Source organism: Mesoplodon densirostris, chromosome 4 (assembly GCF_025265405.1).
Source record: "Mesoplodon densirostris isolate mMesDen1 chromosome 4, mMesDen1 primary haplotype, whole genome shotgun sequence".
NCBI classification, from domain to species: Eukaryota; Metazoa; Chordata; class Mammalia; order Artiodactyla; family Ziphiidae; genus Mesoplodon; species Mesoplodon densirostris.
Genome location: NC_082664.1, coordinates 43,125,265 through 43,151,838, shown reverse-complemented (window position 1 = coordinate 43,151,838; position 26,574 = coordinate 43,125,265). Strand labels below are relative to the sequence as shown.

At 41.0% G+C, this 26,574-nt stretch overlaps 1 protein-coding gene across 1 annotated transcript in view; it reads right to left on the bottom strand.

Moving 5' to 3' along the window:
- Positions 1–26,574, bottom strand: part of RTN1 (reticulon 1) — a 236,141-nt gene that overhangs the window by 120,272 nt on the left and 89,295 nt on the right. Inside the window, exon 2 of the mRNA XM_060098076.1 lies at positions 6,157–6,927. Coding sequence (XP_059954059.1) covers positions 6,157–6,927 — 771 coding nt within the window. The remainder of the gene's footprint in view (positions 1–6,156; positions 6,928–26,574) is intronic.

The window sequence follows — 26,574 nt, the reverse complement described above, 5'->3', positions numbered from 1 at the left end:
GTAGAGTTGCTTTGGAAAACAGTCTGGCAGCTCAACTATTCAGAGTTACCATATGATCCAGAAATTCCACTCATAAGTAGAGAATTGAAAACCTATGTCCATATAAAAACTTGTACACAGTGTTCATAATAGCATTATCCATAACTGTCAAAAAAGCAAAACAACCCAATGTCCATTAATTAATGAATGTATAAGTAAAATCTTGTATATCCGTACACTGGAATATTATTTGGCCATAAAAAGGAATGAAATACTGATACATGCTACAACATGGCTAAACCCTGAAAACAGTATGCTAAGTGAAATAAGCCAGTCACAAAAGACCACGTATGACTGGAAAGTTAAGCAGATCCCTGATCATAGAAAGGCCTGGAAGCTAGTTTAAAAGTCAATATTTTATCAGGAAGGCACTGGTGGGTCCCAGAAGGGTTAGGATGAACTTAGGAAAGAAAGAATAAAAGGAGGATGACCCATTAAGAGGATACTGCAATAGTCAAGGGGAGGAATTATGACAACCTAATGAGTTGTAGTGGTCACAGGGATGGAAAAGAAAGGATAATTCAAGAGACACTGAAGAGAGAGAAAGCATAGACTTGGGGTCTGCTTCATGTGGTAGGTGAGAAAGAAATGGGGAGGGTCAAAGATCACTCAGAAACAGTGAGCCTGGGTGAGTAGAATGAATAGGAATTCCATACTCAGAAACATGGAAGTCAGAACAGTGAGCTGTTTTGATGGGCCAGGGGAAGAAAGTTCTCATCCTGGATATTTCATCCCTTTCCATAGCACACATCCTTCCAATTTCTCACGCTGGCAGCCTCTGTCTAACCATACAAACTGCTAAGACTGACCAAACTCCTACTGGTACAACATTCTTAGGAGACCACAAAGCAGGCAGGCAGGCTCTTGGGCTACCCTGCAGGGTAGCCTGCCTCGTGTGCAAACCGGCCTGATGCTGCATCATTCAGGAGACAGGGTGGTACCCACTCATTCTGCACAACCGGGTGCCCCTGGGTGGCTCTGTATGGGTATGTGATGATTTCATTAACATCCGTCTCTTCACCCTCCCCCCCTCTCCCTGACCCCAGACTGAAAGCATCATGAGGGCAAAGGGCAGCCAAGGTGTTTGTTCACTATCATATGCCCAGCACCTAGTGCAATGCCTGGCACATAGAAGGCACGCAACAAACAGAGCTCATGTGAGGACTACCTCAGATCTTTAGAACAGTGGTTCTTAATCAGGTGTATGGCTCAAAACTGGCCTCAGAGATTTGGACTTAGTAGAAGTAAGTCTGAATGGGGCCCAGGCATCTGCATTTTGTAACTCTAAGGGTGATTCTAAAGATTACCTCCAGTTAGGGATGGCAGATTTAGCAAATAAAAATACAGGATACCCAGTTAAATAGGAATCTCTGATAAACAATGAATTTTTTTAGTATAAGTATGTCCCATGAAATACTGGTATTTTTATCCGGTAACCCTACCTCTAGCTGAAAACCACTGTGTTAGAGCATTCAGAAAGGAAGGCTCCAGGATATTGCTTTATTTACTCAAGAGTAAGGATGGTATCAGACAGCTGTGGGGTGGGAGGAAAGGGCCTGATAAGTTTCACCTTGGGTAAGTAAAAGTACTACTTAAAAAAAAATCATCTTTATTATGAGTGAAAGGGGACTCAGTATATAGTGTAGACATTGCCCTCCATTCTTAAAGTGAAGTAAAAGTTTAACAAAGTGCTAGGAGGAATCAGGAGAAAATTTAGAACAAAACAGAGGTTTTCCTACCCTTGTTAAAAACTTATGGGCCTCTAGCTAAGACACTAGTTATGTGTCAGGTCTGACACAGCAAAGCTAGAAACAGTCATTGAGAATAATTAAATAGAATATAGAAACTGAGAAAGTTAGAACCACCCCACATGGGGAGATGTGTTTGCTGCTGCTGCTAATTATGAATGATATAATTCAGATTGATAAAATGGAAGGTGAACATGGGCCAGTCTACCAAGTCGCAGATGCCAGTGAACAATGATGAACAATGCTGTCATTCAGGCCTCCCCTTTGCTCCCGGCTCATTCTCCACTCATCTTCCAGAAGGATCTTTTGAAAACACAAATCTGATGCTGCAGCTCTTCCCTTCCTTCTCCCCACTGCAGCCACACTGACCTTCTAGCTGCTCCTGGAACACACAGGACATTCCCAGCTCTGGGCCTCTGCACTGGCTGTCTCCTCAGCCTGGCATTTCTTCCTCAGGTGTCTATATGGCTTGCTCTCTCACCCCATCCAGGTCTCTGCTGAAAACCATCAGCATGGAAACGTGTTTCCTCATGGCCACCCCATCACCCTCTTACATCCTATCTTGCTTTATTTTTCTTCGTAACCATTATAACGACCTGATATTACATTATTATTTATTTGTATGTAAGTCTTCTCAATTAGAACGCATTACATTATTATTTATTTGTATGTAAGTCTTCTCAATTAGAACGCAAACTCCATGCATGCAGGAACCTTGTTATGTTTCACCACTGTATCCCCAGCAGTGATGGAGCAATACCTGGTATGGAGTAAATGGTCAATACATATTCGTTAAGTGAAAGGATGAATGAATGAATGGCATCACTTCCCAGATTAAAACCCTCCAATGCTTTCCCATTGCATTTGGAACAAAATTCAAATTCTTTATCCTCGCATGTGAAGCCCTGATGATCGGGGCCCTGTCTACCTCTCCAACTGTTCTATGCCATACTCCTCCCCTGCTCCTTTCGACCATCTTTCAGTTCCCAAATAATACAGCCTTGGGGCCTGTGTATTAGTTGTCCTCTGCACCTGGGGCCCCTCTTAACCCCTCTCTGAACTGTGAGCTTCTTCTCATTCAAATCTCAGATCACATGTCACCTCAGCGAGGCCATCCTTGACCCTCTCACACCCAACATTCTATCACTCTTCACAGTATTCACACTCCATGAAATTACACTATTTATTTATGTGCTTCCTTTGATTGACTTCTCCCACTAGCAAGTAAGCTCCATGAGGGCAGGGACTTTACACATCTTGTTCATTGTTGTCTGGTGCCCAGCACATGTCTGACACACTGAAGTCACTCAATAAGTATTTTTGAATAAAAGAATAAATTTTCAAAATGGGTAGGAGAATCACAGACCTCATCAATGCAAGGAAATAGCAACAGTAGTTTTCAGAATTTAAACTGATTTACTTTTTATTGCTTATTTCTTTTTAAGGGAGGCTGGTGTGGTTTTATGATGGCCTCTTGATTATTGTCCTTTCTGAGGATAACACCTCAAAGAACATCCATGACCACCATAATATCCTTCTAGGTGTTTGTGTCAGAAACAACATGCTGCCGATGGGCCAGTGGTCTGGTGCATCAGGGCACTTACTATATTTTCCTAAAATACTTCACTTGTATTCATGACTGATCTTTGCTTAGAAGAAACTTTCAATATTTAAGCTGTAAGAATTTTTACCTCCGTACTTCATGGTATATTATTTAATATGATGAAAATAATTAAGTATGCTGGAGAAAGTTACAAAATGTAATAATCTATTGGAATTGAAGAAAGTATATTAGACTCCTTGCTTAAGCTTTAGGGTCTGGGGCTAAAACTGTTCTAAATTAGATCTTCTTCTGATTCATAATTCACATAATTAGGATTATTCCCCAGAGTCAGTTGATAATTCCTTATTTATTAAACAATGAAAAACTGAACTCCTTTTCTTTAGGATGCTTTCCTTTTCCTCAGTTTCTATGTAGGATTACATGTAATTCTTTGTTTGTCTTACCTGTCAGCACAGGAAATGGCAGAGTGAATCAAGATCCAACAGATGTAATAAAACCCAAATCCTCCAGTGTCTATGGGCACAGTGTCACATGGTACTAGGGGCTCACAAGATGGGGAGGGGGTTAGGGTAACCTCTTGGGATAAAAAAGGAGAAAAGCCTCAATGACAAACCGAGTCCTCCTATCTCTCCTATTAATTTTATTCTTACGTGTTCTCATATGACTCAGGTGTTATTGGTGTGGGATGTGTGTGGAGAGAGGAGCTGAACATGGGAGATAATTGTGTAATGGGACAGGGGACTTTCTCTTTCTGGAATAAACCTTACTTAGAATGTTTATTTGAAACAATTGCAGAGAAAACCACTGCCCTAACCCCTTGCTGTCAAATGGCCACCAACAGATCATAAAACTCCAAGATCATGAGAGCCAAATCCGACTTTGTCTTCTCTTGAAGATGCTTCCAAACCCCAGTGAGTCATGACTACTGAAGAAAAAAAAAATTCCCTCCTAATTAATGAATCCTGTATCAAGTCTTTACCATCAGCTTTGTAAACTGTAATTTTCTCATGAGGCATGTGTCATATAATAAATGGACCAAAACGTATGGGGTCATTTCACTCTTCCTGAAGACTGGCCAAAGTTCTTCTGTACTGACCACCAGACATCCCTGGAGCTCTGTAAACACAGCTTATAATGTAGTTTTCAGAGTGTCAGTATCAGAGTGTCAGTATCTTTATGTGTCAGTATCAGTATGAGTGTCTTCAGAGTGTCAGTATCTTTATGTCATGGGATAATCGAAGGGTTTTACATGCATTGCCAGAAAAACCACAAGGAGGCTTTGAGACTCAGATATGTCCCTACCTCCTGCTGTCAGCTGGGATAAGTCACACTGGAGTGTGACTATTTCCCTGGTCATCTGTCCCACTGGAAGGCAGGGACTGCTTTTTGTTTGCTTTTCAACTCCAGCATCACCAGTGCCTGTTCAAGTGCCTGACCCAAAGAAAAGTGTGTGTTGACTGAATGAATGAATTTGAAAATCAGGAACTTGGTGCAGTGAGTTTACAGCTGAATGAGTCTGAGGTAAGGCTGGGGAGGGGAGGAATTGATGCTAAAATCTTTAGGGAAATAAGACAGGAGGGACTTCCATTAAATCCTCTCTGTTCTAACACTTGGACTTACTGCATCATCAGGATTTAGAGCAGTCACTCCTAATTGTAAGGGTTTAAATCTGTTTTAAGAGTTCAGTAGAAGCTCTTTCACCTGAGGTGCTGAAAATTGCTTTTTTTTAAACTTTTTATTTTATATTGGAGTGTAGTTAACACTGTTGTGTTAGTTTCAGGTGTACAGCAAAGTGATTCGGTTATACATATACCTATATCTATTCTTTTGAAAATTGCTTTTTGTAAATCAAAAAGGTTTGTAAATTTCTTTTGGGTGGGGTCAGAATTCCAGCCACTGGAGGCAGGGGACGATTCAAGGATCTCTCATTATCCTCTTCATCATGATGCCTCATGAGCATTTGAGAGCGATGCAGATACAAAGGCTCCACTTCTACTACCCAGGATGGTGGCACAGGGTGGGATGGGGAAGCTCTAGCTACCACTCTGGCCTTTCATTAGGGTATGGGAGGTCCCCTTTGTGTTTGAGAGGGGTTTCGATGTGGTTTAACAACACCCTGCCTTGAGTCAGAGTAGAAGGCTCAGGTTGAAAAACATCATAGGCTAGTGAATTCTGAACTTTTTTTATTCTAACCAAATAGGATCTTTAGTTTAAAAAATAAAATTGTATGCAGAACTTCAATAAACTAAAAAGATGAAAATGATGTGCTGAGATTAAAGGGGGAGGGGAGGAGTACCCTTTGTTTAGGTTTCCTGTCACTGCCCATTCCCCCCCACAGAAAAAAGACTCTAACCTCTATCCTACCCCCCTTCATTGTTCAGACTTGGAGTTGGGGCCAGGAATGTTAAATGCTCTGTCCAAGGTGGCCCACCTGGTCTGGGAAGAACAGTCAAGGTACTCTCCACGATGCCCAGAGGTCAGGGAGGAGAGCTAACCTAGAAGCCGGCAGCATCTCCTTCTCTGCTCTGAAGAGTAAAGCCACAGGAGGATTTTAATGGCCCCAGTGTGTCATCTTTACCTCTCCCCTCAAATGAAGAAAGAAATATTTTACAAAGCGAATCTGACAGGACTCTAAAAAATCCCAGATGTCAACCTTTGCATAATGGGCACAAGATTGAAAAAGTTATATGTTAATTAAATCAGTTAAATTGAGATTTAAGTATTTTGAATGCAAATCTTCACTCCTTAATGTTCAGATTTCCATATGCTGGGTTTTCCCAAGGCAGGGAACACCCGTTGCCTTACCTGTTCCAGAAGACGGAGGAGTGACGGATCCTGGGCTGTCATCTTCAGGCTCTGAGACGGTGACTGTGGGGACTGTGTCAGGACTTGGCTTCAGGCAGATACCTTGCTTCTCGGGGGTCTTCTCTGGGGTAGCAGTTTCAACAGAAGGTTCGATCTCAGTCAGCGTGATTCTGACAGGGGCAGTGATCAGGGGAGCACTGTGCTGTTCTTCAGAGATATCGTCTACATATGGTTCAAACGTTGATTCTTCAAATAAATGGTCCTTGAGGATTTTTCCCTCCACAGGAGATGGTTTCTCTGCTTCACGGGCCTCTTCGGATTTTGCTGAGATGTCAGTGTCCTTCTTAAAGTCCGAGTCTTTCTCTTCCAACTTGGGGTGACGTTGCTCCTGATATTTCACCTCCTCTGGCCTAGTTATGTCAATGTATTTATAGGCTTCTGCTTTCATCTGGTCCAGGGGGTCTGCTAAGATCTTGCTCACTTCAGTGGACTCTGCAGGAGTCATTTCTATTCCAGAATCAGAACTAAATAAGCCACGAGGCTCCGTCCCAGACACATCTGGTAAGGAGGGCCCAGGGGTACGCAACTCCTCAGGGCTCTCTGAAGTGGTGATGTGGCTGTTTTCCTTCTGAAGAATTCCAGTGAAGTATGTAGAATCCTCCCGAGGTGGGTAACAGATGTCAGAAATCAGAGATGTGTAACACACTCCTTCCCCATCTTTTGCTGCTGTTGAAAAGGTATGATCCATGGCCCTGGAAACATCTGCTGCACCTGTGAATCAAAACAGCAGCAGACAGTGAGGGGTCTGGCACCAGTTCTCTCTCCAGCCTAACCCACCACCCACCCTGGCCCGTGCAGACACAGCATCCTTTCTCCTCAAGACCTCAGAGTTCCTTCGGACCACTCTCATGTTGCTTTGCCTTGTCTCCCTGATAGCCCCAAGCACTGGTATTTTTCTGGCAGCAGACCACATAAGCTGCCACATCCAGAGATGTTGGGGACAGACCCCAGAAGACTAGAAAGTTGATTCTCAACATCTGGTACTTCAATATACAGTGACTGATTCTTACTTGGTATTATTCAACAGAAGCCTTCTTTGTATCTAAAGTATTAACGACTCTTTGAACAGAGGTGGAAATATAGGCAAATTCAGGTGTGTAAATACAACAATAGGATAGTCCACTAGGGAGAATGGTTGCTCTTGGAGACTCAACAAGCTGGGAGAAGGCTCAAGAACCCTCTTTGGTCCAGCCCTTCCATTCAAGGACTCCTGCCCTACCTGGATTGATGCCATCCCTTCTCTTGCTAAAGGTCCTCAGAGAAACAAACTCCCAGTTTTCTGGTGGCCTCATCCCAAAGTGGTATCACCTTAAAGGAGTGTTTCCCTCTTTCTTCAGTTTTCCTCTCATTTTCTTTTTCTTTTCAATTCCCCACTACTACCCACCCTTTGCCTTCCAATGATATTCAAAATGACCCACTGGGAATTTCTTGGTGGGTTTCTAAGAGCAAAGTAAGTTTCCAAGTTTGCGTCTATAGAATGCTTTCACCAGGCCTTCATTTTATTCATAAATAAGCCAAAAAATTCATTAATAGCAAGAAGAAGGAAACCCTTTATTATTTTTCTGTGCTGTAAAATACTGCCAGAGGGGAAGAAAACTAACATTCATTGAGGCCGTATCATGTGCTAAGCAGCAGGATTTTACCTAATTCTTTCAAACTAATTATTTAAATTAAGCCCCACACTCTCAAGAGATCACACATACACACACATTCAGCCCTTAAGACACACTCAAAGAATATTCCAGATTAGGGCACCAACTCATAAAAGTAACAAAGGTAGTAACAGTAACATAATAATATTAATAGCTAATATTTGAATCTTGCTATATGTCAGACAGAGTACCAAGCTTTTTATTAATATTGACTCATTTAATCATCAAAGCAATCCTAGAAGATAGGTACTATAATTAGCCTCATTCAACAGATGAGGAAACTGAGGAACAGAAGGGCTGAATGACACACCAAAGATCGCACAGGCAGGAAGTGGCAGTCAGGATTCAGACCCAAGCAGTCTAGAAGTCAGAAAACCTCACCTAGTGCCCTTTGTACCTCCTTAAATCAGTTTGTGAAGTTTTTTTTTTAAAGTAATTTTGAATCAGTTTTATTACAAATAAACTTAGCTATTTTCTTTTCCTAGCTTTCTCCTTGGTTACATGAGCCACTGTTAGTCTAAGGGAAATGGAAAAGCACAGAGCCTCTTCACTTCTAGCACTCTTCTGCCTCAGCACCATTGCAGGAGCTGCTTTCTTTCCTAGGAATTCTCTTCATCCAGATACCTGCCTTTTACCTGCAAACCTAATCCACTCACCACCAAGTCTTCCTCAAATGTCACCTTCTTAAGAAAGGCGACCCTGACCGCTCTATCTCAAACTACAACTCACCCTACACTCCCAAGCAACTCTGACCCTTCCTACTTTTCTCTACTTTTTCTTTTTCCTGTAGCACTTATCTCCTTCTAGTATACCATATAATTAACTTATTTATTCATTACTTATTTAATGACTGCCTCCCCCCCACTTGCTAGGTATGTTCCATGAGGGCAGGAATGTTTGACTATTTTGTTCATTAATGTAGCCCAAAACCTAGAACAGGGCCAGGCACATGGTAGGTACTCAGTAAACATTTGCAAAATTAAAGAAGGTAATTTTGAAGTTTAGAATAAAGCATAAATAACACAATGTGTGAGAAGACAGGTTGGAACATACCCCTAAATTGCTAGTGACATTCACTTTATTCAGCAAGTAGCCTAATTTTGTGAGCAACAGGCCAGTTTAAATCTGTACATTTCAGCTAGTCTTCTAGTTGTACTTCCTTTGTATATGGCAGCCCCATTTTTCAAGTTAGACAAAAACAAACTCAATAACAAAAGGAATAGTAGTAATGATGGGTCTTATTGCCTACCATACATAGACCACCAAAGAAAAACTATTCAATTTAAATCCGTGTGTGCACACACACCATTATCCTAAAGGATATTTAAAGCTTCTTTCGTTATATGGGCTTAGCCTACATGTAGACCTCACTGGAGGCAGGGAAATCAATGCAGAGATACTTCACTACAGACATTTGGATCCTGGGATTCTCTACCACAATTACCTGGAACCACTTCCACACGTTAATAAGTAATAGTTCACCAGAAAGTAAGGAGGGGTTTGCCACTGGATATAAACAGTCTGCGGAGTGGGGGAGGGGACGCTCTCCCGGGGAAGACACAGTAGATAGTTTCCAGGGCTGTGTCACAGTCATTATCATTCAACTTTCAGTCAATGCTTCTATTGTAGGGGCCACCACAGGACTCCTGACCCTTACCTTATAGCCCTGCAGCCCGCTGTCTCCTGCCACCGGTTATCAAACTAAACACAACTGTCACCTATTCAGCAACTGGCCCCAGGGCTCTGCCTTGCCTCACTGGATAATCCTTAAACTCTGCAGCCTAGCATTTGAGAGACATGAATGATGTGAATGCCACCTGGCCACAGCCCTGTCTCCACTACTCTCACTTACCCTCTACTCCAGGCACAGAAAGCCCTTCACAATGTCACACTCACTCTACCAGCCTTTCTAGCCCTTTCACTCTCCAATTCAAACTCTCAGTTCCGGTTAATAAAAACTACCCATCACTTCTCCAACACTTAATCCTTACAATCTCCACATCCAAATCTCCACCTTTAACCTCAAGCCATTAAAGAAAAACAGCTTTAAATGCTACCCACTCCAAGATGAATTTGCTGACCACACCTGTCAAGACCTGACCCCTTCCTATTTTTCTCCCTCCCCTATCCTGTAGCACTTAGTTATATTGCTTGTGTCACATGCATGACACACGACTTCTATATGTCTACATCATCTCCTGCCAACCTGTCAGTTCCTAGAGTCTGAGGCTCATGTCTTGCACACTATATTGTACATAGTAGGCACCCAATACAAAATGAATAAATGAATGAATGGACCAATCAATGAGTAGGCATTCTATGCAGAACTAATTGATGCAAGTTACAAAGAGGATGTTTTTAATCTATTATGTGAAAGAACTATCCAGAATTCAAGTTATCCAACAATGGGATGGAGCTGAATCTCAGGAACAAGACTGTTATGATCCCAGGGGGCAGGCAGATAGAGGCTCAGAATCTGTCTAGGCAGGAACCAGCATTTGGTAGAAAGTTGGATGGGACAACAGCAGAAGTCTCTTCCAACTCTTTATGATTTTTATACCAACTGGCTGCCGCCATAGTGGGACACAGCTTCCTTTACTTCTTCTTTGCCTGTACAATGGAATCAATATAATTTTCCCTGAGGTGATGTCATAGAGCTTGCCAGATATATGGTAATAATTGAGGGAATAGACTCTAGATTACATCTGCATTACTTGAGAGACTATAAATAGCATCAATTACTGGGAAGAACTCCCACCCCTGAAATCCTCATCTTACTAGCTTCGTCTTGCTCAGAAACCCAGCATAAAACTGGAAGGACTCCTTCGTCACACTCTACAAATACTACCAAGTAGAGGAAGAGGAACAAAGCCATTTGTGTAAATCACACATTTTAAATGGGACCATGTAAGAACCCTCATAAAAGCAACAAATAATCTAAATACTCTAAATGTGGTCATGTCCCATTTCTTAAACCGAGCTAAATATCCTGAAAGGTTCTCAAGGTTTGAAGTTATTGAATTTGAAAATGTGTATACATTACATAGGGCCTGTTAGATAGAACTCCTGAAAATAGGAAGTCCTTGTAGACAGTAAATTATGTGAGAGCAGAGTCCTGTGGGATCACTGGAAATGGGAAGCAGAACTGAGCCTCAAGGCTCAGGAAAGCCAATTAATCCTTGTCAGCGCTTCCTGCAGAGCTGGCAGCTGTGGGGACTGAGGCAGACAGCATAAGCCAGTTGCCCCAGGCAGGAACCAATATTGTTACATTGTTAGATACAAATCCACTAAATAAAAGGGCTTTCCTTGTCTAGACTAGAAATTACTACTTTCTTTATATAAGCAAGGATTCCTGGGAACATCTGATTTCCTCATTCTCTCTGGCTATTGCCTTGGCCATCTAGAAACCTGATTCATGTGGAGGCAGACGTACATTGAGAGTCAATGTGTGGACTCACATGTGCCCTCTCGGGAGGTGGCTGGACAGGAGGGCACAGCAAGTTTAAAATGGGATTGATTTTCAAATTTTCATTTTACAAGTAACTTTTTAGGAAAGTACTTATAATAAAAGCTGAAGGAGCCATAAGTCACTAAGCTAAGTGGAAGAAGAATGAAAATAAGCTAAAACTATTGCCATTAAATCATATGTGCTGATAAAATCAGGCTTTTGTATTCACCGATGTCCTAGATCGGAAATGCTCATCATGAGCTAGACAAATTCAGTAGTCTCCTAAATGGTGGGCATTTTATTTTTTTAAATTTCTTTGGCAATACTAAGGAATGATGACTAGTTGAAGACAGTTTGACTTTTCTCAAGGAAAATTTCCGTCCTACAATCCTCATTCTTGACTCTGACTTATCCTTACCGAATCAAGCTCATTGAATTGCTAGCCTACAGCTTAGGTTTGTATTCTGGCTCTACTACTATCAGTTGTGAGACTCTGGGCAAGGTAGCCTCTCTGAGACTCGTTTATTCAGTTTTAAAATGGGGGCAATGATAGTTCCCATCTTATTGGGCTGTTACAGGGATTAAATGAGATTATGCACTCAGCTCTACTCCTGGCACATAGTACACACACTCAGTAAATGAGAGCTGTGGATTTTATGATTACCTCTATTTTGCAGGGAGGACACCAGCATTTACAATATATACCATCTGTCCATTTGGTACTTTATCCTATCTAGTGACATGTGATCAGGGTCGTTTGGGCCAGAGGAGTTAAATATAGCCAGTCCACACTCATGTTGCGCTCTGGGGTCTGCTGTAGATGCTGAAGTCCCAAGAGTGCAAGGCCAGGGTTCTCTGCACAGCTCCATGAGCAGGTGGTTGGGTGTTAAGTACTTTCTAGTGATACAACTGATGGATCCTGTCATGAACGTGGTGATGACTGACTTGGGTATGATATGTTGAAATTTACCAAGACAATAGAAAAGGAAGGCGAGTGTTTGGTGCCTACAGATGAGGTTTCTCCCTTGTGGACGGAGTTCATTCTGACTCCTCAGGGTGGAGATAAGGGGTCTATGGTTTAAGATGATACTTCTGTAACTCAGTAAAGACCCTCTCACTGCACTGAAATGGAAACATTGAGAATGCCAGAAAGAAAGAATGATTATATGAAAAGGTTTTCTGAGCACAGAGGTAGATGCGCTCCATCAGATAAACATCTGGATTAAAAATAAAAACAAAACACCAATTATTGTTTGAATAGAGTCAACACTAACAGGTATAGGGGACAATAGTTCCATTAATTTGAGAAATATTTTTTAAAGTGGGGGAGCATATAAAAAACTGGAATGACAGTAGGAGTAGGGTGTGAGATGCATGTTAAAGTTCAAGAATTAAAGGCCAGAAACAGTGCCCCGAAGTGAATCTGCATTCACTTTTCCCAGAATCATTTGCCCTTAGACTGCCTATGTGATGGATGGTAGTACCTGCACAGAGGTTAGGCAGTGAGGCTTTCCCCCTGAAACCCCCACTCGCCTTTTCGAGATGCTAAGAAGTCAGCAGGCCCGCGGCATGGAGGCTGTGGCACATTTGACAACAGAGCCACCTGTGAGGAACGGCTGTGCCAGGGAGGCTCCAGGAGCCTCTGTGCCACTGAAAACACTCTCTTCTAGAATTAAGTTCCCTGCTATTTAACATGACAAATGGGCACTGAGAAATTAAGGTACATCCATTCTTTAAAAATGTATCTGTGTGATTAGTCAACTGAGTGAAAAGGAAAAGATGAGCCTGCATTCCCTAGCAAAAGACTTGAAGCCAGTGCTGATGACATGCTCGGGGTTTAAGAATATGAGTAAGTACTCTTTCTTTCCCCAACTCACTGTCTTATTTAAAGCTCGCCTGCCAGAATAACAGATTTAGCTGTCGGGAATGTAAAATTAATGTTTAATAAAAAATGATTCAGCAAGTTTTGGGTTTTTCCCCCACTGTGAAGAGCCAGGGCTTGCATTGCCTGTGGAGTTTTCACTTTAGCAGAAAATTCTGTTTGAGGGAAAAACCTGGCCCAGCAGCAAACCACTGTCTAAGTTTCTCTGACAGTTCTCAGCAGGGTCTTGGAAAGCATAAAGCTGCCAAGTGCTGAGATGCAAAATAAGCCCAAGCTCTGATGAGCGTCGAAGTGTGGGGACTTCTTTTGCCTGTGTTCAAAGATGGAAATGTGATTCTGCAGCCTTCTTGGGTGGGGAAAACTTTTGGGGGGGAGGGGGTAAATATTTATTTATAATTTACTTCGATCTTAAGAAAAGCTCCTTACAACCCTACCTAGACTTCCCATTGCTTTTTTTTAAATAAAAGCTTTACTGATTTATAATTCACAAACCATAAAATTCACTCCTAAAGCATGCAACTCAGCAGTTTTTGTTTATTCACAGAATTGTGCAACCATCGCTATTAACTAATCCACCCACTTAATTTAGATATATTCCACTCTTTATGTTTTCAATACAGAAAAAGCTCTCAGTTACCTTCACCATGCAAAGAATTACCTTTGGAACAACAAAAAAAGTTATCCCAATCTTTTTGTTATTTGTTGAAGAATTCTGCTAATTTCCAAAGAGAAAAATAATTGTTCTTGGTCGTTTCATTAATGCTATGTATATACTGATAGTAGCAAAAAAAATACGTACTATGTTTCTGTTTACACTTTAATGGTTCTTTCACTCCCTCCCCCGACAGAGAATCATCTAGCTGATCCTCAGAAACCTTCTTACATGACCTTTCTTCCTTACTTCCCATCCATGGCTACTTCCCCAGCTGGCCCCTTACCACCTTCTACTTGAATTAATGTGATAGTTTCCTCAGTGTTCTAGGGGTTCCAGCTTTGCCTCTTCTTTGTGCCACCTTGCACACAGTTGACACATTTATCTCCCTAAAACACCACTTTCACCACTTCACTTCTCTGTTCCAAAGCTTTTGGTGAGCATCTTTGCCCATCCTTTGGCTTCGAATTCAGGATCATCATTGAGACCCCAGTCTGCCTTTATGGTTTTATTTCTGAGCCTGCTCAAGAAACACACCTGTTCACCCACAAACATGAGATTTTCAACTTCTATGCCTCTGTGCAGGTCCTTTTCCTCAATTGAAAGGCCCCTTCACTCCTCCCTAAGTCCAAATAAAGCCTCTGGTGATGCCACACCTCCTCTAAGCAGCCTCCTCCTAACAACCCACTCCTCACTGCTTTCTCCCTCATCTCCACTCTGAGGCATGACCATTTGTTTGGGGTCCACCAGCTTCTCTGCCTTTGTCACCAGTTATCTTTTTTCCTATACTGGTTGAGAACCATGTCTTATACTTCTTCATATCTTTTAGTTCCTAGCACTGTGCTTTGCACACAGTATGTACTCAGTAAACACTGAATGGATGATTATCTCCATATTACCATCTGATTGAGTGGCATTCAAGAACTTTTATTATAAGCTTTACCATTAATCATGTATTAATTCAATCAAAAAGATTTGTTGAACACTTAGCATATGCAAAGTGGAGTACATTCCCATATATATGTAGGCTTAGAAATCTGGTGTCACAAAAATCCACTATGAAGTCATTGTTTGTAACTGGAAGTTTGGGTGTCCCTGGCTGCTTGTGGCAGTGAATGCTGGGGAGTGGCAGTGATGTTGGAGGATCATAATAAGAAGAGAAAGGTCCTCTTATTATGATCCTCTTATTAACCTGTGTCCTCTCTTAGGTTCTCATGGCTCAGGCTAGAGCCTTCTTCATTCTTTTACATAATTTGTTTTCCTCACACTGGGAGCTCCTAAGAGACATGAACTGTACCTTGTACCTCACTGTTTCCCTCATACTAAGCACGTTTGCTGGCATATAGGTTTTATTTCGTAAATACTTATGGGATAAATCAATGAATATGCTTCCATACTCATCATACTGGTTACAGCCAGGGGATATACTATAGTTTGTCATTGTCCCTCTAAAATCTGACCTGGACCTGACTACAACCTGATGAGGCCAGAGACGGACAGTGAGACAATTTCCCCGCCCAGTTTTGATTCCCTTGACTTAAACTTCCTATTTTTATTCACAAACCTTTATATTTTCGGCCCTGTACTATTAGCTCGTGTTGCATTTATGTCCAACTAAAACATGTGGGTATATAAATTTTTTTTAAACTGTATAATTTCAAATTGCACTTTTAGCCACAGCACTGGGTATATCTCATAAGTTTGAAAGACATTAAAGTCAGATGCAAAGATTTTTTGTAATTGCCTATGACCTGCATCTATCATTTAGAACAGATTGAAGAAGACCCTAGAAAGGGAATTTACCTCACTCTGGAATAATCCACAAGATCAAGATAAAGCTAGAGTTAGGGTGTCTCATTAGAATGTGTTTTACAAAGGGAAATCTATGTCCACACAACATAAGGCAACCCTCGCAGGGCTGCCATCAGCCCATACTGTGTCTTGACAAAAAAAAAAAAAAAAAAGATGTCCTTCATCTGGCAGATACAGACCAGTGCCTGAGACATGCATCCTCTGCTGAAAATCTTGGATTTTGTGCCTGTGTTGGGAATTGAACACAGATCCCTGGAATCTAAAACAATGTTATGTAAAGTGATATGCTTTGGGAGGCACAAAAGGAAGGACAAAGGAGGATGACTGAGGGATAATTCTGTTAGAAAGATGACATGTCACGTGGCATGACATGGTATAAAGTATGTTACAGCATGCTGTGGTGTGGTGTGACATGGTGTGTGCTGTGCTGTATTGTGGCCTGACATGACAGAGCACACGGTATGGAGCGCTAGGACATGCTGTGGTTTGTTGTGTGAGGGTGCTTTGAGTGTGGCATTCTGTGACAGAAAAGTCCCAAGCTTTAGAGGACTTGGCCTTCCATCTCCATCAAGTTACTTACCTTTAATAAGTCATTAAATTCTCAGGAAATCTGTTTCCTCACTTGCAAAAGGAAGATAACAACAACTAACATTTAAATTGCATGCTTACTAGGTGCTAAAAATGGATCATCTCATTTCAAGCTTAAACAATCTGAGGGCTTTTTTTTAAACCACACCCATACTATTGATAAAGAAACAGAAGCTTAGAGAGGTTAAGGAACTGACTGAGGAACACAGCCAGAAAAGACAGACTCAGATCTAGGATTTAGGGCAATCTGACTCCAAAGCAGATGCTATTAGCACTATTCTCAGAACTGCTGTGAAGATTAAAGGAGACTGAATGGTTTTGTCACCAGCAAAGCCCATTAACAATTCCCAGGAAATAAAAACAGAATCTGGGTAATAAAGTCTAACCTTTTTTTTTTTTTTTCTTTTCCTTTGTGCTTAGTCTAGTTTCGTTTGCTCATATGTTGCCTCGGGCAGAGGCCTAGCACCTGGCCCTTCAGATCAGAGGTCCTAGCAAGACAGGGCTGTGCCGACACCTCAGGTAGGTGGGTCCCGTGCAGAAGTGCTGCCCACGACACTCAATTAAAGATGGCCACAGCAGCAGGCTGTGAGCAGGGACACTGCGACCACCCCAGGGGAAAACTCCGCCCACTCCCCCTCCCCTCTGATGAGATTCCTATAAAGCAGCCCCGCCCACAGGCTGCTGCGGAGAGCATGTGCTCTGAAATGGGAGCTCCCACCTCTCCATTCTTTATTAAAGAATAAAGCTTTCCTTTCCTTCCTAAACGAAGAACTCAGTCTTGTTCTATTGGTGTGAGCCACACTGGACAGGAGGACCCTTTTTGTGGCTGGACCTGAAAGGATCAGTAGCATGATTAACATTAGCTACCATTCTGCATTTATACAGTACACCTTCTTCCTCAAGTTTTCAAAATCTAACTCCTATGTTCTGGAATGTTTGAAATTTAATTTGGGATTTTGAGCATTCCTAATTTTAAACATAATCTCATGTGGAATACAGGTTGTAAGAGTAGAAACAGGTGAATGACATGTGGGGAAAAATTAACATAAAACTGGAATTCAGGATGCATCACTTGATGCAAACCACTTGACTTTAACACACACATACAATCACATGCAGTCACAATCAAAATATATGTAGAAAATTTATTCTATTAAGGTGTACAGAAAATGGAGCCCAGAGGTAGCTATACTAATCAAGGAGAAAGAAAAGAAAGAGTAATGCCCTTTATCAACAACAGCATTCATTTTGCTTCTCTGAGCTATCTGATCTATGGCCAGAGGAAGTTTTTAAAGCAAGACAATAACTCAGCCATTGATGTGCCAGAGTTTGGGAGTATTGATCCAAGTGGCTTGAGTGCTCAGTCAGGAAACTACATCAAGATTCCTTTTCTTCCCATTTTCTTTCCTTTTATCTCCAAGAAGAAAAAGAACAATAAATAATAAGCAATAAATTCAAAACACATAATTTCTGCCATCAATGCAAAATTTCAATCAACTGCATATTTGAAGGGGATAACTGAAATATCACACTGCTCTAGTATAAGCTACCTGCATGATGATCAATAAAAATGCATTGTGTTTTGGGGAATTTGGAGAAAGACTACTATTGTGAGGAAAATGAGACTTGCACTGGGGATCTGAAAATACATATGTTTTAGAGAGGCAGAGGGAAGCAGTACAAAGTTATTTTGGGAGCAGAAAATAATAGCAAAGGTAAAGATGAAGTAATGAGTAGGAAAGAATCCCAACTCCAACAGGAGACCTTGGGAAGCAGTAGGAAGTCAGGCCAGAAGGGGTGGCTGGGATTATGAAGCCAGTGTGAGGGTTTCATAGAGATGGTGGGAAACAAGGATCCAGTGATTGTTTTAGAGCAATTAGTCCAATAATAGCTCCTACAATGGCAGCATACAGGTTTGGGAGTCATGCCAAATTAATTTGTGATTTTTTTTTAATTATAAAAGCAATATTACATGATCACTATGACATTTTTTTTTAATACGTAAGTACACAGAGGCTAAGAAAAAGAGTGGTTTCAGCAGATGCCATGAAAAAATAGTGAACATTCACCAGGACTTGCTTTTAAATATAGCCTGGGGACTTTCCTGGTGGCTCAGTGGTTAAGAAGCCACCTGCCAATGCAGGGGACGTGGGTTCAATCCCTGGTCCGGGAAGATCCCACATGCCGCGGAGCAACTAAGCCTGTGCGCCACAACTACTGAGCCTGTGTTCTAGAGCCTACGAGTCACAACTACTGAAGCCCACGTGCCTAGAGCCCGTGCTCTGCAACAAGAAAAGCCACAGCAATGAGAAGCCCGTGCACCACAACAAAGAGTGGCCTCCGCTTGCTGCAACTAGAGAAAGGCTGCATGCAGCTACGAAGACCCAATGCAAAAATAAATAAATAAATTTATTAAAAAAAAAAAAAAAAATATATATATATATATATATATATATATATATCTCCTGGAGTTCTGGGCTCCAGAGAGCACAGCTCTCAAAGAGACCAGAGAAGGTGGGTTCAGAAGAAAGTTCTTTAATACAGAAGTGCCTGGCTCAGGAAGTTTCACAGAAGTGAAGAGTTTTGAGCTCAATCTTGAAGGATGTGGAGGATTTGTATAGGCCAAAGTATAGGTAATAAATTTCCAAGGACAGAAGCTTTGATGCTCTGATGTTCAGTCAAATGTATTCAGAGAGTTACATGAATTTCTACAAATCCCATCTAAATTTTGGACACCATCTCACAGGCAGCTTTTTTAAGTAGTCTGAAATGAATCTGGCATGTCTGAAGGCAAAAAAATAGACTCCGTAAATAAGCTAGTATATGAACAGTTAAAATAGTCTGGATAAAACCATAAATAAATAAAAGCTTGCAGAGGATACTGCATTTCTTCATTCTGTAAGATTTCATAAAATGAGAACAGAAGCCAAAACCAAATGTGTCCTGGAAGAGGAACCAGCAACCAATTACTACGTAAATAATTCAATATAAGCATTAAATTTTCATGTTTTTTAAAAAAACTCCTAAAAATAATCTGCAGGACATTTTCTCCCACATCTGTTGTTTGAAGCCCTCTAATCATGACTCCTAAGAACTGTACTTCTTCTATTTAAGGACTGAATTAACAGATTAGGCCACAAACAAAAGTCAATCACATTTAAGTATTATTTTTTTAGAAAATTTGGGTAACAATTAGCTGAAATTTTAATCTGTCCCTTAACACAAAGTGGTTTTCAAAATAAATGTTTCTTGCAAAAAGCAATTGGAAAGAAAATACAGGATCAAGCTTTCCCTTTCCTAACTGTGTAGGAACAGGCCAGAGTCAATATATATCTGCTCTTCTACCTTTGTTTTTATTATATTTGCTCCAAACTCATGTACATTATTCAACATTATTTTTTATTTATCTGGAAGTTGGTAAGTCAGACGCCAATAAGATGCGCTTATATTTTGAGAAGAAACCAACAGTTAAAACAGAGCTATCCAATTGCTTGTTGGCTGTTGGTCATTGTTTGTCAGAGGATCCCCGAGAGAACTGATTTTTGAAAATTCTATCCTTTAAGGTAAATTCTTTGATTCTTTAATGTTTCATATTTCTTCTCTGAATGTCAAGATTAATGGTTTCAATATTATTTCTTAACATATATTTATATCCTATATATGAATCTTTTCTTCCTAACTAAAAGAAATGGAAGGAAACAGCATTTGTTGAATACTTGTTATGTGCCTGCCAGTCACCATGTTAGATGATGCCAATCAGTAACTACATGAACATTCTAAAGTAACTGTTTAGTAGTACTGTGAGAATTACGAAGACAAGCCAAACCCAATTATGATATAGCAAATTCTATTTTTCAGTGTTTAGTTGTTTAACTTCATTCATCCAAATATAATGAGTGCCTACTATATGCTAGGCACTTACTCTAGTTTCTGAGGAAATAACAGTGAATAAGACAGATATATAGTCCCTGGCCCCACGGAGGACAGAACTAAACAACAAACAACAAGCAACAAACAAACAAAAACACAACTATGCAGGCATAGCAAGAACTGCTCACTGTCCCCCAATGTTTATCTTGTCCCTCTTCCCTTTAGCAATAGACCCCCCTCAAGGAATTTTAGCATATGGCCACCCAGCTAAAGATTATACACTTCCCAACTTCCCTCTAGGTGTGGACACATTACCAGGATGTGAACAGAAGCGAGGTGTGTGCCTCTAGATCACATCCTTCAAAACGAAGCTGGTGGCCCTCCACTTTCTTTGCCCTTCCCATGACTTAGTCTATGAACAAGGTCTCTTTGAGCCAGCTTTAACAATGCAGATGAAGGCAGTACTCACAGAGAAAATGGGCAAGAAGACAGAAGGAAGCGGGAGCCCTGGGGCAGACCCTCACCTGACCGTTCACCTGCCTCTGGACTGTCAAATAAGAGAGAAATAAACTTCTAACTTGTTTGAGCCACTCTGTTTTTGTATCTTTTTGTTACAGAAGCTTAGCCTACACCCTAATTAATACAGCAAACAAGTAAAATAACTAACAGTTAAAATAAGTGCTCTGAAGGAAACCAACAACTGGATAAGAAAAAAAATAAAAGTTTATCAGTGAGGAGAGATGGGTTACTTTAGAAAAGATGCTCAGGACACTCTTAGGGGGTGACATTCAAGCTGAGACCTAAAGGATGAGAAGAGGCAATATGCAATTTTTTGTTTTCTTTTGGTGAAACATAATGGAATCCTTGAATTTTTCCTATGTTTCAACTGCTTTGTTCTTCTTACTCCTGCCCATGGGCCAGAGTGCAAATATTATACACCCGTATGAAAGCCCTGGGATAGGTCCACTACCGGGGTACCTGATCTCTCTGAATGTGCCACAGTTGTCACTTTTATGTGAAAAGCCACATACATCAGTTGACCAGCCAGTTACCAACCTTACTGAATGGCTGTCTACCTTAACTTATAGTCACACTAGACTGGGAGATACTTGAAGGCAAGAATGGTCCTACTGTCTCTGTATCTCTAGCACAGTACTTAGCACTTAATAAGAGTTTGATAACTCCTACTGATTGACTAAGTTTACGAAGGACTCACCAAATGTTTGAAAAATTCCCTTTTCTTTGAAAACACAAAAATAGGACCTCAAAGCAACTGTATCTTTTAAGACAGCTCTTCCAAAAATGTGGTCATGGTCCAATGACTAAAATCAGGATTTAGATCATCTGTCTTGTTCTTACAAGGGCTGGACCACTAGAGGTTAACTGAAGTGTGGCTCTACCTCAGAAGGGTGGATGCATCATGGCTATTGACCTGGTCTATTTTTGTCATCTTTGCCCACAGGCTACAGGGCCCTGGACTGTGTTTAGAGGGCTACACATAGCCTCACCCCCATCCCCCGCCCCAGCTTCTACTCTATCACTGGCTCAGAGATGAGGGCAGGGGAGTCTTATCCATGAAATGACTGTTTCAGGGCCTTGAGCTTTGTCACTAACATATTAACATGGTTCTCTTCCCCTCCTTTTATTTAATTCTGTGTGACTCATTGTTTAAAAAAATTATACTAGCAAATAATAAGGATGACAATAGCTGGATTTATTTAACTTTCCTATGTGCTAAGCACTGTGCTAATAGCTATACATACATTAACTCTTTTAAGCTCTTTAACAATCCTGTGAGGAAGGCACTATTGTTATCCCCATTTTATAGATGGGAAAACTGAGAATTAGAGAAAGTACATGACGTGAACAAGGCATCAAATTTCTACGATCATAATCATCTTAGCTTGCCCAAGGCGTTATCCAGGATGTAGGACTTTCAGTGCTAAAACTGGGAGTGTCTTGGACAAACCAAGACAAATTAGTTACCCTATAAATAACTGAAGAAGAATTTGAACGTAGGTAGTTGGACTCTAAAGCCATTGCTCTTGATCATGATGTTATCCTGCTTATTTTTTAAGTATTCATTACTGTTATAGACTGTGTCCCCCCCAAATTCATATGTTAAAATCCTACCGCTCAATGTGATGGTATGAGGAAGTAGAGCTTTGGGGAGATAATTGGGATTAAATGAGGTCATGAGAGTGGAGCTCTCAGGAATGGTATCAGTGCCCTTATAAGAGTCACGAAAGAGTTTGCTGCTCACTGCTCTCTGCTCTCCACCATGTGAGGACACAGCAAGAAGCCTGCAACCCAGAAGAGGGCCCTCACCAGACTGGTCACCCTGGTCTTAGACTTCCAGGCTCCAGAACTGTGAGGAATAAATTTCTGTTGTTTCTAAGCCTCCCATTTTATGCTATTTTGTTATAGCCGCCTGAGCTGATGCAGAGAATTACTAAAAAGAATGGAAGTTCTCTGTAGGGTATTTAGCAAATGTTAAATGGAAACAGTAATAGCTGGAAGGTCTTTTACATGAAGTCATGTCATTCTGCACTGCAATCTCCACTAGGGTGTTTTTCAAGACACTATTAACATATGCAGCACTTCAGGAAAGATGCTTTTTGATTTGGCACCTGAATAAAGTCAGTATCAATACATAGCATTTCTGAGGCTCTACAATATGAACATGAATATGAAAAGATTCACCACTAAATCTCATGATAAATGAAAAAAATTTTCATGGACACTTTCCCCAGCAATGAGTGTTCTGCTGCTAGAATTCCAGAATAATTGATGAGAACTCTGCTGGGAACCCTGAAGGAGCAAGCCCTGCTCCTTGCAGAACCTGTCACATTGTACAAGAAGCCGAGAAAGTAGAACGCTGAAGTGCAGTCTTATAAGACAGGCCATGCGGATTTTGTTTACATTAAGATTAAACATAAACAGAATTAAAATAAAAAGGATTATTTCTCTTTGGCTTTATCACACAACAGTCTAAACAATCCCCGCCAACATCAAAGATGTAGGCACCTCTTAGCTGGTTTGAGGGGGAAAAAGATCCACTTTGACTCATCATGTGGTCACTGGAATGCCATCTGCAAAGGACAGAGTCAATAAGCAGGTCTCATGATACCAAGGTAAGACATAGTCTGCTGCTCTCCAGGACTTTACAGTACACTGACTACAGCTGTGATGAAAGGTAATGACCTGAAGATACAGGAAGGACAATGTGTGTGGGAAGGCAGAGAACAAAGCAGTCCTTTCTGACTTGTGGGACATCAAGGAGCGTCCCAGAGGAGTTGATGTTTAGGTGGATGGATAGGATGGATAGGATGGCAACAGGAGACAGAAGTCCCACCCTCCCCAGGCAGAGAACACAGAATAAGCAAAGCCATGGGAAAGTCTGAGTCTTAAGAAAAAGATCATCTGGTGTAATGCATGCCACATATGGGGAACACAATAGAACAAACAAACAAACCAAAAGCCAAAAACAACATAGGACTTGGGATTTCAACGATTAATGTGTGATTTCCTTTTATTTAGATGGTTGGGATCTGGAAATGTATCAAGTTTGCATTAAGGCCAGTTCAATGGTTTCAGAGCTCTACTCATTTCTATGGTCCTCTCCCAGAATTTATCATCTAAAACCTTAATATTATGGTCAAGCTTTATGTATGTATGTATATACATATCTATTTTCATAAGCTAGAAATTCATGGAAATTAATAGTGATTAGCTCAACCACAGGTATTCAGAAATGAAAACAGACACTTTAAAATCTCAAATCAGATTTACTTCCTGAAAGGCTTGCAGCCTTAAATATTTTACTTAAGAATTGTGTAGTGATATGAATTCCTTCTTATATCTAAGTCCTCCATCATCAACAGAATCTGTATTTTGAATTATTTCTCTAATAGCCTGATGCAAGACAACCCATTTACATTCTCATTCTCCAACTGATATTTTGGTCCATTATTTGCAAAATGGTTGGGTTGGAGCAGGGAACCACCTGTAGTCATGGAATCCAAAAAAACCACAGGCCTCTACAGGGGTCTTCAGTAGGTGGACTAATAATAAGTAAGAGTTGCTGGTAAACCCATGAGTCTGAACTGTGCAAGAAGTGCAGGCATTGCTTTTTAAGGTGCCTAGTGGCACCTTAACTTTTATAAAATTAAAACCCAAGTGAGCACCTCTGTGAGCACCACAGAGGTATGTGAATCATAAGCATTCATAAACTGCCATGCCTAAATTGTCTTATCAAATAGTATTTATTAAACACCCACATGCTGCACACACATGGCAGTGTGCAAGGCACTTTAGCAACAGAATGCTGTTATCTTCAGCCATGAAAATACTTCATAATAAAATGTGAAACTGTTGCTGGAGGTCATCAAGATTATTCTTTCACTTTGAGTGTTCTCACTGTAAATTTCAAATAAACAGTGGAATGGGGTAACTTCTCCCATCTGATGAAATCATCACTGAAGTGCTTGTTCAATTATCCTTATCAGTAAATGAAAGGCTTATATGCAACTCCAATTCTGCTTCTTGTAGATATGACAAGACATTCTCCAAAGAATTACTCATGTATAGATTCATGTCATTTTACACTGTGCTTTTTATTTTTATTTTTTTTATTTTTATTTTTATTTGCAGTACACGGGCCTCTCACTGTTGTGGCCTCTCCCGTTGCGGAGCACAGGCTCCGGACGCGCAGGCTCAGCGGCCATGGCTCACAGGCCCAGCCACTCCGCGGCATGTGGGATCTTCCCAGACCAGGGCACGAACCCGTGTCCCCTGCATCGGCAGGCGGACTCTCAACCACTGCGCCACCAGGGAAGCCCTGTGCTTTTTATTTTTTATTTTTTTTTGGCTGCATTGGGTCTTCATTGCTGCTTGCGGGCTTTCTCTAGTTGTGCCAAGCGGGGGTTACTCTTCATTGTGGTGCACAGGCCTCTCATTGTGGTGGCTTCTCTTGTTGCAGAGCACGGGCTCTAGGCACATGGGCTTCAGTAGTTGTGGCACACAGGCTTAGTAGTTGTGGCTCACGGGCTCTAGGGTGCAGGCTCAGTAGTTGTGGCACATGGGCTTAGTTGCTCCGCAGCACCTGGGATCTTCCCGGACCAGGGCTCAAACCCGTCTCTCCTGCATTGGCAGGCGGATTCTTAACCACTGCACCACCAGGGAAGCCCTGTGCTTCTTTTTTTTTTTTTAAAGTATGAGACAATAAGAAACACAGTAAGGGGCTTCCCTGGTGGCGCAGTGGTTGAGAGTCTGCCTGCCAATGCAGGGGACGCGGGTTCGTGCCCCGGTCCAGGAAGATCCCACATGCCGCGGAGCAGCTAGGCCCGTGAGCCATGGCCACTGAGCCTGCGCGTCCGGAGCCTGTGCTCCGCAACGGGAGAGGCCACAACAGTGAGAGGCCCGCGTACCACAGCAAAAAAAAAAAAAAAAAAAAGAAACACAGTGAGAAGAAATGTCTACATTTAAATTGTTGAAGAACCATTTTATTTTAGACTGGAGTATGCTACTCATTATTTATTGCTATTGCCTTTTGTAATTACTTCTGAGAATACATAGACTTAAAAAAAAATTCCTAAAATCTGAACAAATAGAACATTTGAAGACAACAGCACCAAAATTACTTTTTACATGTGGAGGCTGAGGACACACAAATTCTGGGAAAATAAAATTTTTAGTCAATCAACTAATGTTTTGTCTACAGAACATTTAAAAAATCTGTTGGCTTTTATATCATGTAATTGACTTTTAAAAAACCAAACTGTGTGAATCAACCTGCTGTTTCCACATCTTTTAGAATGATCCTGAGATGATTTTAAATCTGCATGAGTTGTTACCCCTCATAGATTTTTTTTGACTCCTTAGTCACTTTCATTTACAAATGTGCTTATTATATGCCAATTCCATTGTTCAACTTACCAACAAGTACATTTAACTGCCTTCAATGTGCTCAGCACTTTATTAGGTAATTTGAGTGCAACCAAAGAAGCAAAAGAAGGTGAACATAATTTACACCCTTCCAAATTAAGTTCCATGACAGTCTAATTCCTTCCTCTCCTTCTCCAAGATTAAGAAAAAAAAAAGGTACACTAACAGGAAATCTTTGCTGCTGGCTGATTCCTTAGCTAACACGATACTAAATCATGCAACTGTGACTGTGCATCTTTTAGGTTACTGTTTTTCTCCTATACGGACCTCGTAGACTATGAAAAATACTCATCCCCCAAGATGAACGAGACTGAGACACAGCCTTTTGTCCTTCATTATTTAACATCTCAAGTTCTCAAAGAACATGGACAACCTACTAATAATATCCCTATTTGTTCATAAGGGAGTCTTTTGGCATTTTAGAGATGGAAAATTTAGCGCTCAGAAAAAAATGAAAAGATGTATTATTTATGAAACGCCGTGGCTCTGCCTCTGGGATCCCTGTGAA